This window comes from Polypterus senegalus, chromosome 1 (genome assembly GCF_016835505.1).
Source record: "Polypterus senegalus isolate Bchr_013 chromosome 1, ASM1683550v1, whole genome shotgun sequence".
Taxonomy (NCBI): Eukaryota; Metazoa; Chordata; class Cladistia; order Polypteriformes; family Polypteridae; genus Polypterus; species Polypterus senegalus.
The window spans coordinates 282,960,836-282,973,464 of record NC_053154.1 but is presented as its reverse complement, the minus strand read 5'-3'; the positions used below and the strand labels follow the sequence as shown (position 1 = coordinate 282,973,464).

General features: G+C 37.8%; 1 protein-coding gene across 1 annotated transcript in view; it reads left to right on the top strand.

Moving 5' to 3' along the window:
• trub1 (TruB pseudouridine (psi) synthase family member 1) overlaps positions 1 to 12,629 on the top strand; it is a 40,698-nt gene that overhangs the window by 15,029 nt on the left and 13,040 nt on the right. The window contains exon 5 of the mRNA XM_039775625.1: positions 9,104 to 9,176. Coding sequence (XP_039631559.1) covers positions 9,104 to 9,176 — 73 coding nt within the window. The remainder of the gene's footprint in view (positions 1 to 9,103; positions 9,177 to 12,629) is intronic.

Here is a 12,629-nt window from a genome sequence, read left to right as displayed (position 1 = left end):
GTATAAGCTACTGCCACTGATAATTTGTATTTTTAGTTATACATAATATTGGTTGTTTTTAATTGAGGACTAAATCAAACAAAGCACAGTAAGAAACACTAAATTACAGTGAATTTAATGAGATCTAATTGGATTGATCAAACTGTTAATTTTTTTTAATTAAATAGCCTCATTTTTTGTTTATCAACCCACTCATTCAGTTTAGGGTGTTAACCAACCAGACTCTGCCCTTGCAACAACTAATACATATAAGTTAGCTATACATGAAATATGTGTTTATGCATGGGATCTGAAGCACAGTTACACAGCAGCTTATAAATTTCACACTGAATGCCTAGAGTCTTGACAGTATGTCTTTTTTTGTATGTTATAAAAACAGTCTCCAGTACAGTGAACAAAAGTTTAAGCTCCTTAGTATGTGCAGTCACAACCTCTAATAGAAGTAGAGTTTAATTGTGTATTAAAAACTACCTTAGGTCATTCTTGTTCAGATACATTTACACTAAACTGTATCCACATTTGTATATTTCATAAAGCATTATGAACAGTTGGACCCATGGAGATTTCCCCACCTACTGTATATTCAAGACAGTAGTTATTTCATCTTAAACTTATTGTTATTGACAAACTATTTTTTTATTGATTAAAGTTTGCTACCTTCTGCAAGTCGTACAATTATGCCATTGTTTTTTCAGACCATGCTCCAAATGCTCTGGAACTTTATAATAACGAGCACTGCAAATTTTCACTTGCAGTTAATGACTTAAATAAACATTTCTCTTCTAGTAACAATCGGTTATAAAAAAAATAATAGTCTTGTGGAAAGTAACGTATCTTTGGAGATATGTGGTGAATCTCTCTGGAAGATTACTGTATAGTTTTGCAATGGTTATTAAGTACCTAAACACACCAATACCCGTGGCAGTTTGTATTCATTCATTAATTTATCTTGTAGCAAATTTTAATTTCCTAGCCCTACACAACTGTTTGGCATTTAATAATAAACAAAATATGAGTTATTTTTAAAGTATAGCTGGCTATGTCCAAATATGTTTTATTTGCAACAACTTCAACATGTCATATGTTAGGATCCCAGCTCAGTAGCTTACACATTGTATGTTATAACTGCTACTAGCAAAATACCCGCACTTCGCAGTGGCGAAGTACTGCCTTAATTTTTATTAAGAAGAAAATGAAACCTTTTTAAACTGAGGGAAAATATACCAATAATTATTTGTTAAGGATCTCTTTATATACCACATTGTGAGTCCTGCCCTCCGGTTGTAATATGACCAAGCTGTGTGCTGAGCTTACTCTTGAGCATGCAACGTACAGTTGGCCATGTGAACGGTAATCTTGTTTCAAATCTCACAGCTTGGATTGCTGCTGTCCTAATCGGTTTGAGTTTCATGGTTTGTTTCAATTACGACAGTATTTTTAGGACTTGTGTTGAAGTGACATTCGGCATCTGTCAAGCGTTGTAAGTATACAACCGGCTTCATCGATAACTTCACATCCAGCTTTTGAGAGTTTAAACATTCATAAACATCAAAGTGTGCACTACTGAAATCGTCACCTGTCAATCTAAGATGTTTAAGAGGCACTGGCGGTTGTCGAAAGGTGTAAAATATTTGGCAGTTTTGGTACACTTGAAAGCGACAACCGAACAATTCAGCGGCAGCCATCAACTCACATGCAGATGCATAGGTGAAGGGCTTAAGCATTTCACTCTTATAGTGCTCCTGTGTAGTATAATTATCTCCTGCACCGTCATCAGTCCACACCTTGAACCTGTCCAAGTCATTCAATACATAAGACACAATGTTCCTCTGGATATCAAGAGTGAGCCTGATATGGCCGTGCAATATGTAACAAAGAGAATGGAAAAGGCCAGGTGCCATCTTCGGGCATGGAAACCACTCGGTAAGTGACAGTTCTTTGATCAATGGTGATCAGCTTGATAGACATGTTAATGGGGTTACGGTTGAAATGATAAAGGAAATGGGTACCTGAACAATGTAAAGTAAGTCTAAAAAAACTACACAATAACTATAATCGTAATAAATGAACAATGAAACAGCGGAGAAGCCGTGGATTAAATAAAAAGGCTGTAGTTATCAGCAGGGAGACGTGAATCCTGTGGCGAAGCAAGGAAGGGAATGTAGAGACTGGAGCGACGGACGGCCTCACACGGTGACCGAGCTGCAAGCTATGGACGTATATATGTACGTAAGTAGGATTCAGTTAGCGTTGGGAACCCGCATACCAAATTTGAAGATGGGCCCATAAGTAACAAAGACCGTTGAAAAGTTCAACAGTGGCATCATACCACCAAAATAAATACCAAATTTCAGCCTTCTACCTACACGGGAAGTTGGAAAATTAGTGACGTTGGAAAGTTCAATATGGCGGCCGACAGTGGCGTCATACCATCGAAATAAGTACGTACATTGGTTTCGGTTAGAGCAGGGAAGCCGCCTACCAAATTTCGTGAAGATGGGGCCATAAATAAGAAAGTTCAACATGGCGGACGTTGTCGACTGTTATCGACCTTTATGTGTAGAATTTTGAAATGAAACTTACTTAACTTTTGTAAGTAAGCTGTAAGGAATAAGCCTGCCAAATTTCAGCCTTCTACCTACACGGGAAGTTGGTCAGTCAGTCAGTCGGCTTTCATTTGTATAGACTAGCAAAATACCCGCGCTTCGCAGTGGAGAAGTAGTGTGTTAAAGAAGTAATGAAAAAGAGAAGGAAACATTTTAATAACGTAACATGATTATTATTCTCATGAGTGTTGCTGTCATATATGTCGGTGTACCAGGAAATCATGCATTGAGAGAAGTTCCCCTTTGCTTGGAATGCAAAGTGTGATTAAACGTGTTTTTTAACGCGTTATGGAGCACATGCATTGAAGCTTCTCAGGTGTGCTTGTGCTAAGACAAGGAAACATTTTAAAAATAACATAACATGATTGTCAATGTAACCGTTTGTAAGTAGTGCCTGAAGGATTCAGAGTGTGGAGAAACTCTAGAGACCGCGTGTGTATTAACTTGTGGTTTTTCTGTGAGTATTTGGTGGCAGCGTCACAAAGTTGCTTCCCCAAGACCACGTTAGCTGCGGAGCTTAGCTCAGAGCGAAATGAGGTGAATGGGAGGGGAGATGATGACGTCACTCCCCCACCCGCCTCATCTGTCAATCCCCCCCACAAAAACAGTCTCTCAGAATTTGCATAAGCACAGCCCTTCACCAGCAATTTTAACTTAGTTACAAAATGATCAAAACTTTAGTTTATACCCTGCGTCCTCTCATTAAACTTGTATCCCGCATTAGTCGTGGGCATGACAAACGCCAGCGGCAACCTGTCTATTAACTTAATGTAAACTGTAGGTTTACACCGTGCTTTGTTTCCGAAGTAGCTGCAGTCATGAATATACTTGTATGCGTCACTGTGCATGACAAACGGCAGTGGGAGCGTGTCTGTAAACTTAATTTAAAGTTACGGTTTACACCGTGCTTTGTTTCCGCAGTTGCTGCACTTAAGAATATGCTTGTATGTGTCACTCGCTCGCTGCTTGTTTCGCTGCCTTCTCAATTGTATAATGCATATTTTCTTCAGTGCTCTTTGGAGCTCTTCCTTGTTTTCTACGTACTGCGTTCACAGTCAGTTCACGTGATTATGTGGGAGGCGTGATGATATCACACGAAACTCCGCCCCCCACGGCCATCGAGCTGAACTCCATTACAGTATATGGAGAAAAATAGGTTCCAGTTATGACCATTACGCATAGAATTTCGAAATGTAACCTACACAACTTTTGTAAGTAAGCTGTAAGGAATGAGCCTGCCAAATGTCAGCCTTCCACCTGCACGGGAAGTCAGTCAGTCAGTGCTGTAGTATAGATTATATGTTAATAATAAAAAAGTATCATCTTTTCTTCTATTTCTGGCGCAATACTTTACAGTTTATTTTGGCAACAGTCAAGTGGTCAATTCCTGGTGTCTGATAAAGAACTTCAGCCTGGCTGGCATGATGTGTCCTTAAAGTATGTCTACTTTCTTGCAATTTTCACTTTAAAAAGTTGTTACACTGATTCTTACCAAGGTCAGTTAGAGCATTGTCCACACTTGTCGGCTTGCTCTGGTTTCTTTTAAATGATAGATGAGGACATTTTATTATTTGTCAGCTCTAGGGGCCTCATGCATAACGGCGAGCATAGAATTTGCACTATAACATGATGTAAGCACAAAAGCCAGATTTGTGCTTACGCACAGAAAAATCCAGATGCATAAATCTGTGCGTTCGCTCACTTCTGCGTTCTTCCGCTCCATAAATCCCAATCAGCGTGAAAAATAATGCACGTGCCTTCTGTCCTACCCCGTCTCCTCCCAGAATTACGCCTCTTTGAATATGCAAATCAATATAAATAGCCTTTAAGTTCAACATTCTGTTAAAAGGCAATATCAAAAGTAAGAGGGAAAATATAATCATTTCAGTGCATACCAAGTGGAGGCATAGAAAAACGTACTATTTGTTGGTTTAAACAGTGGTATAATCAACAAAAGGAAGTTGATCGAGTGACATAGCATGTTGGAGAAACTTGAAAGCCCAAGTTCACAAAGTCGCACATAAAAAATAAGTTGTCACATATCAAAGTCGCCGTGAAAAGGCGAGACATAGCCCATCACCTGAGTGTCTCATGAAAGCTTATTAGGGTACAGAGGAAAACAAAAAAGGCACACAGTATGAAAAAAGCACGAAATGTTAACTTCAATCTCGAAATTTCCACTTTAATCACATAGTTTATTTTGTCATTAAAGTAGAACATCATAGACTTAATCTTAAAATCGTTTAACTTGCTATTTTCTCAAATCCCATCGTAACTAACGTCACACGTTAAATTTTTTGTTTTGTATTTGATCTTTTGCTCTGTGTGTGAATCACTACGTGCTTCCGCTTTCTTTTTCTCTGACTGGACACAGAATCCATTACATTCATGATATTACAGCTCTCTGAATAATTAAAATACTGAAATGTATACGTGATATCTTTTTCATGATGATAGGAGTTAAAACATATCATTAAACGGGATCATGGTGCGTGATTGTGTGCGACCTTCGATGAAATTATTGTAGCCGTACTGTCTCTTAAACGTACTAATCTCCAATTCCTGTCCTTAATTTTCTTTCTCCAAATACCCAATCGCCACACAATCATCTCTGTAATAAACGTTAAGCCGTCTGTAAGCTTACAATGACGATTTTTCAAAACCTTTAAGGAACATTGAAATATCTTTGTAGTACATATTTAATTCTATCCTTCCAGTGTTGCATCAGAAAGAATACAGCACAGGGTAGGATCAATCCGTGAACAAGCTAGCGCTGTAGAACTGTGTCCTCACATGTTTAATTATTAACAATACAGATTATTTAAGTGATGTTAGTTTTATCTATATAATATAATCAACATATTTTGCTGCATTTCATCTTAAAAATGATATCGTCGTCATATGTAAATACACGCTTTAAAAAGTGGCGCAGGTTGTGTAATATTAACTGTAGTGCAAGTTTACTGTGAGGTGATTGTACTTATCAGTACAAACAGTTCTACAAGGAGCACATGATGGACTGATTGATTGGTTAAAGTTCTTGGGATGAAACTGTTTCTGAACCACGAGGTCTGTACAGGAAAGTCTCTGAAACGTTTTGCCGTGGCTGAGGCAGCGTGTGCTTGATGCTGTACACCGATAATTCTCTTTCTGATCAGCTGCTGCTGTGGTTCCCCACTCGGATACAGTGATATAAATACTCCGAGTGGGGAACCGAGAGTAATATGGAAAAAGATGATCCGCTGTGGCAACACCTAACGGGAGCAGCTGAAAGAAGAAAAAAAAGGTGCAGTGAGAGTAACAACGCTAAAGCAGTTATGGTATTTGGAATACTATGGCTATTCTCTGGACCATTATATTGTTACAAGTTAATTACAATCAGATGCATTACACTAATATGCGGTTGGTTTCAGTGTATTTATAAAGCCGTGTCAGGAAAATAGAGTAACCACACAGGAACAGTAGCACTGCTTTGACGCTGGGTGCTGCCAGTCTGCAAAACTGAGCAGAGAACTTGCGTACGAGAGGGTATGAGGTACCGTGGAAATGTGCGTGGCTTAATGACAAGTGTAGGTTTTATACATTGCGATTTGAACGTGGAAACGTTCTTACGCAACATTTGTGTGCGTACGCACTGTTTATGCATGAGGCCCCAGGACACTAGAATTTTTCATTTTTCAACATAGAAAGTAGTAGTCTGGAGGAACATTGACCAATAAGGAGTGCATCTCACAGTATTGGAATAAGTTAATTCCACACATTTTGAACAGTCATGATTGATAACTGAAGTGCTGTGTAGCACATTTTTAGTTAACCGTGCATACAGATTACAGTTTCTTCCTGTGTGGTTTGTTAGTTTCTCTAACTTTATTGAGAGACAGATTTTAACTAATTGAGGAATAATTTAGAATGGGCTAATCTTAAAGAATCTTGAACCTATATTTAGGAGACTGAGCTTTAGCTGTAATAAAGACTTCAGTATTCTTTGGCATAACTTATGATTAATTTCTATGCCAACTATAAAGTCATATAAATAATAAATTAAAGCAACGATCATAAAGTAAATTTGACCTGGGGCCAAATTCTCACAGGGCAGATGCTGTTTGAGCCAGACCCTACTATATCCCTCTCATATTCCATACACATCCCTTGCACTCTCTCATTCACTTTTGGAGATTCTCATCTAGTCACCCACTTATTCACATCATACCCAATTTAAGGCAGCTTGAATTTTGAAGTCAAATTTTATATGCAAGGTAGATGAGGAATCATCACTTACATGTTTCACTTAATGTATTCAGCTGTTATTATATTAAGTCCTGAGCTCAAACATTTAAATTCATATTGTTTTTCGTTAAATGCAACAGTGGTTGTACCCAATTAGATAACTTTTTACTGATTAGCCAGTAAGTAACGTTCAAAAATCACTTTTCATGTTACTTTTCAAACCAAGTTAGGTAACAAAAATTTCAAAATGCCTCAAGTGGAAAATTATTGATGAATAGATTAGAAAATAAATCTTTATAATGCTATCACTCTGTAATATCTAGCTGACTTGTCTGATCAGCAATGAAACAGTTGCTACCATAAGAATGCAATGTGAGGAGCCCAATTTTTAGAAGTGTGGCATATTCACTGACTGTTATCCACCATAGTCTAAAGCCTAGTGTAAGAAACTCAAGGCCTTGAAAATAAGCTATGATCAGAGCAGAATAATACTAACCCATTCACTAATTGAAAAAGAATGTGTATCCGTTCCTTCACCTCTAAACTAAATGGATATTAACTAAGCACAATAAAGCCGTTTACTCATGTGGAAGTATTAAAGCAGTGTATGTTAAACATTTTCTTGACGGTTGCTTGTGATAAATAGATAATGTTAGTAAATCTATGAAACAGGTACCTCTTTTCAGTTGCAGCTGCTGCGTTTTGTGTTCATGTTTTTGCAAAGAATATCATTTGAAGCTGGTCATATATCCCTAGCATTTTATGAATTGACCATCAACACTGATGTGGTGTAACTGTGCATTTATGTCTAATATTTTGATGGAGCAAAATTCAGAAAGGACTGGCAAGCACATGCAGGGGTTGAAGGTTCTGGGTGTGCACATAACAATTTGTGCCTCTTAGTTTTGTCGGGGTGAGCAGTCTAGCTTGCCCTGCTTCTAGGTCTTGTCTTTATAATCAAAGTGGCAAATGAGGAGTGATTATTTAATGATCTTGTTGTGAATTATATGGTGTGCATCCTAAAAACTAAAATTGCAAATGTGGAATGATTTAATCTACTTCTGTCTATCTGTCTGTGCGTCTTCTTTATCTATCTGTCTAAAGCCTAAAAGTGCAACGATTTTATGTAACCTTTTATATCACGCTTCAAATCAGGCTTATTTTAAAACATATATGTATGTGTGTTGTATCATTCTTTTCAGAATTTATCGAACTTTAATGTGATGTTGTTAGATTTTCAGACTCTTACTCCTTTTTTAATTTATAAACTAAAAAATATCAAATACTCGCGTCCTGCGTGACGAGAGTTTGTGCCAAAACATTTAACTACGCCCAGGGCCGGAAATAAGACAAAGAGTAGGATAGCTGCTGTACAGGCTTTTAAATGTTCAAAGCACCATGCAAGATGCAGATCACGCGGCACGGAAGCAATAGCAAGTCAGCAGCTGATCGAGAAAAGAGGAAGTTAAAAAACAAACTATTTGTTTCCCAAGAGGGGGTTTCAGAGGAGCACCCATATCTCCTTGGGGTGCGTTCAGCCCCCCCTCTTCACAACACAAGCTGCAGTGACGCAAAGTGGCTGGCGCATAGCACAGGCAAGGGGGGGGGGGGTTTGCGAGCAAAGCACCTTGCATGTCTTGTTAATTTTAACTATCACCTGCATGTACTTTTTTTTTTTTTTTTATAGTTGGCTTACATTTACAGATTTTGCATAATTTTAATGTAATTCGGCAAAAAAGTGTTCGAGGATTGCTTAGGGGAGATTAGAAAAAACTTGGACACTTGCCATTCATTAATGATCTCGGGGCTTAAGGGAATTTGTAATAGTTATTCTCACATTTTAATTGTTACAGCTAATTAGATTTTCTAAATTTGTTAATCAACAGGAAGCATTATTTGTAAAACCTTTAATCTGTAAACACTTTAATAGTCTGTTTTTAAATTTGTGAGCTGTAAGCAGGCCCCTGAAAATATTTTATATTTTACAAAATAATAAACTTTATATAAATAATATTTTTTTTTAAGTTAAGGCCTGACCAGGTTGTCTTGTCATTAAAAGGAGTGATTTTTCCCAGGGTGGAATTACATTAAATTCTTCTCACAACTGTAATTTTTTAACTGATGTCTCAGATGGATTAATTGTCCTGTGGAATTTTTGCTTGGTCTCCCAGTCTGAAATTTATGTTAAAAAGTAAATATTGGTCACCCCAAATATAGTGGCCAAAAGTAAATTCACATTTCTCACTTTACTGACTTTTCTTTACTCCTAGATCACATTAAAAAGGACGACTTAATAAAGATTTTGAAGAAGTTTTCTGGTAACATAATGCAAGTTCCACCTTTGTAAGTATCATACTTTTATCTTTTCTTGCCTTGATTACTGCAACTTGCTGTATTCTGGGATTAGCAAATCCCTGATATGCAGGTTACAGTTGGTCTAGAATGCTGCCGCTTGCTTTCTGGTTGGGGCAAGAAAGTCTGATTCTGTTTCTCCAATATTAGCTTCTTTATACTGCCTGCCTGTCAGTTTTCGAATTGATTACCGTATTTACGCGTGTACCACGCGCACATTCTTTCCCGAAAATTAGCATTAGAAAATAAGGTGTGCATCATACACGAGGAAACTTCTTCTGCTTGCGCTCTCTCTCTCGCTCGCCTGCTCACGTGCTCATGCTCGCTTGCTCACCCACTCGCGCTCTCTCTCTCTCGCTCGCTAGCCCACTCGCGCTCTCTCCTCCTCTCACGCTTCCTATACAATCACAACGTGCGTCGTACACGGGGCAAAACTTTTTTCGCAATTTTCTTTGTAAAAGTTAGGGTGCGCGTCTTACACGAGGGCGTGTGATACACGAGTAAATACGGTACTCTTATTGCTAGTTTTTTAAATGTTTACATGGGCTTGCTACTGCCTATTTATCTGGATTGTGTGCTTTACACCATCCATCAAGAGAGGTGGTCTCCAACCTTTTTGACACCAAGGACCGCTTTACTTGAAGCAAAGTTTTTCACGTACTGGTGGGGGACGGGAGGGGGTTGCTGGGCTGGGGTTTGTGGGGTGATTATGGGCGGGTTCGTAGGGCAGTTTTATACACAATTTACCTTGCATTTCTATTATTATTAAGTTATAATTTAGTAATAGAAATTATACAGATTATCATAATGCAGAATCGGTGAAAGCCCTGAGCTTGTTTTCCTGCAACCAGACGATCCCATCTGGGGACGATGGAAGACAATGACACGCGAAGTGTATTGCTTATGTTCAGTCTACTCCGTAATCTCGTTTTGGTTCCTGTCACTGCAGAAAACGCTGCCTCACAAAGACAGGATGTTGGAAATGGAAGCAGCTTCAATAGCTTTTTTCTCGTTATTTTAATCATCTCCTGTCTACACGTTATGCTGACGAGAATTTTTCTCAGCATTTCCTTGCGATAATACACTTTCAAGGTGCGAATGATACCCAAATCCAATGGATGAAGCACTACTATGCAATTGGGTGGGAGGAATTAAACGTGAACATTATATAAATGCGGAAGCATGTTGTGGGCAGCACAGTTTTCAATCAGAAGTCAAATCATCCTTTTCTTCTTCATATTGTGAAGTTTCTGAACTCTTTTGGGATCCCCCCCACCCAACAGGAATGACACGCTGAAGTGCGTCCCGAAGCGCAATTCCCGTGTCTGTGTAATATTGTTTGTCGGTTACCGGGGCAAGGCAACAGCAGGCTCACAGTGTTGTCCCGTTGACAGAGGTCCCAAGAGAGTTTAAAAACCTCAAATATTCTTGAATGAGTGCTGCATTAATAGGAATGTTTCTTGAACAAGCATCACTGAACCACATAAAAACTGCTTTTTTGGCATCTTTAAATGCTACAGTTCGCATACGTTGGCAACCCGAGATTTTTCTTCTTTATATGCATTGCATTTGTCATTCCAACATATTGCACATCACACACATTAACACTGTTATCGTTATTAGTGTCTGCCGTTTCTATAGGAGGGCGACAATGAGTTAAATTCCAATGGATGTTTTTCAAATGTTGACGAGCAATAAGCAGAAGGCATCAGTGAAAACCACAGAAAACAAAAACAGAAAAAAAAAACATTACAAGGAAATTTTCAAGAAAGAAAAACAAATTTACGATGTTTCTATTTGGGGATTGTTGTGCAAATGTGCTGTGTTGTAATGAAAGTATCTGCTGGTGAATGTACTTCGTAGTAACGAGATTTGGGGAAACTGTCAGAAACATAAAAATACTTTGTTGTAATACTCTCTCACCTCGGTCTTTCTCCTCTCTCTGCGCCTAGCGTTCTGAAGAGTGTTCTCAGTGAAGGGGGCAGCCTTTTTGCTGTAGCCCTTCACTGAGCGAATCTCTGTTGCTGGCAGTTCTCTTGGACTGGGGATTGGGGACCCCTGATCTAGAGTGTTTAGATCTTCTGATCAGTTGTCTCTTGTTGTCCCTCGTACTAAGTGTAAAATTAAGGTGGACAGGGCTTTTAGAGCTGCTGCTCCTCGCCTGTGGAACTCTTTACAGAAAGAAGTCATCTACAATTGAACTGTTCAAAACAAGATTAAAGACTCATTTCTATTGCTTTCCACGACCTTCAGTAATACTGATGGTTTCCTCATTGTGATTTTGTAATCTTACTTCTATTTGCTATTTACAGTATTTTATGTTCTTTTATTATATTTCTATTTGTTATTTATGTTGTATATTTTTTCTTTTGTTGTGAAGCACTTTGGTCACAGCATTTCTGTGTTTTAAATGTGCTATATAAATAAATTGACATCTTTTAAATTACTGTTCATAAGCATACATTTTTTCTGTTTTAAAAGTAAAGCTTTCCGTTAGGTTTTGGCATTTTAGACAGTTTAAAAAAAAAATATATAGATATTAAGCATGGGTGATCTGAAGCAAGTGTGTTTCTTTCACCATACTGTTCTTGAAGAAAGAGTGAGTGTAAAAGCTATTTTCTTAAAAGAAATTCGGTTTTCGAATGGAATCGAAAAAAGTAGAGAAGAGTAGCTGGTAAGAACATGTGAATAATGAGAACATCTTGAAAACTGCTGTAGAGAGCTGCTGTAGCAGCTTTGAGAATCGTTCTACACCAACAGAGAAAAATGTGTTGTGTACATACACACACACACACACACACGAAAGTCAAAATTTAAATTTTAAAAGGAAAGAGACTATTGGGTCAACATCAGAAACATCAAGAGTATACTGTATATTAGCTTTATTATACTGTATGCACAGTAGGTTAATGAACAAAAATTAATACAATTAAAAAAAGCTTATGTCTCTAATCCTTTTTGTTAAAATGCTAAACAAATACTGTTCAGATTTATTTTCACTTTTACTTACTGCTATGCATTATTGGATATTGTATGTGATTATTATTAAAACAAATTAGTATTTCTGTGACAAGTTCAAATAAAGTTAAACCTGCACAAATTGTTTCATACTTGGTGGATGTTTAGTAATTTCTGTGTAGTAAATGGTAAAGGTAAATAGTAAAGATTTTCACTGTTACAGAGAAACTCTATTCTATAGGTATAACATGCGGAGCATAATTTAAAGTGCATGTGTATATAGATATATCAAAACATTTTTAATGCTTTTTAGTTTCTTTTATTATTTAATACACATACAGTATTTGGACTGCAGGGTCAGTGTTGTCGTATCTATGTGACTTTTCAAGTAACAATTACTAAATTTTAAGAATTATATTTTTCTGAGGGCGGCACGGTGGCGCAGTGGTAGCACTGCTGCCTCATAGTTAGGGGACCCGAGTTCGC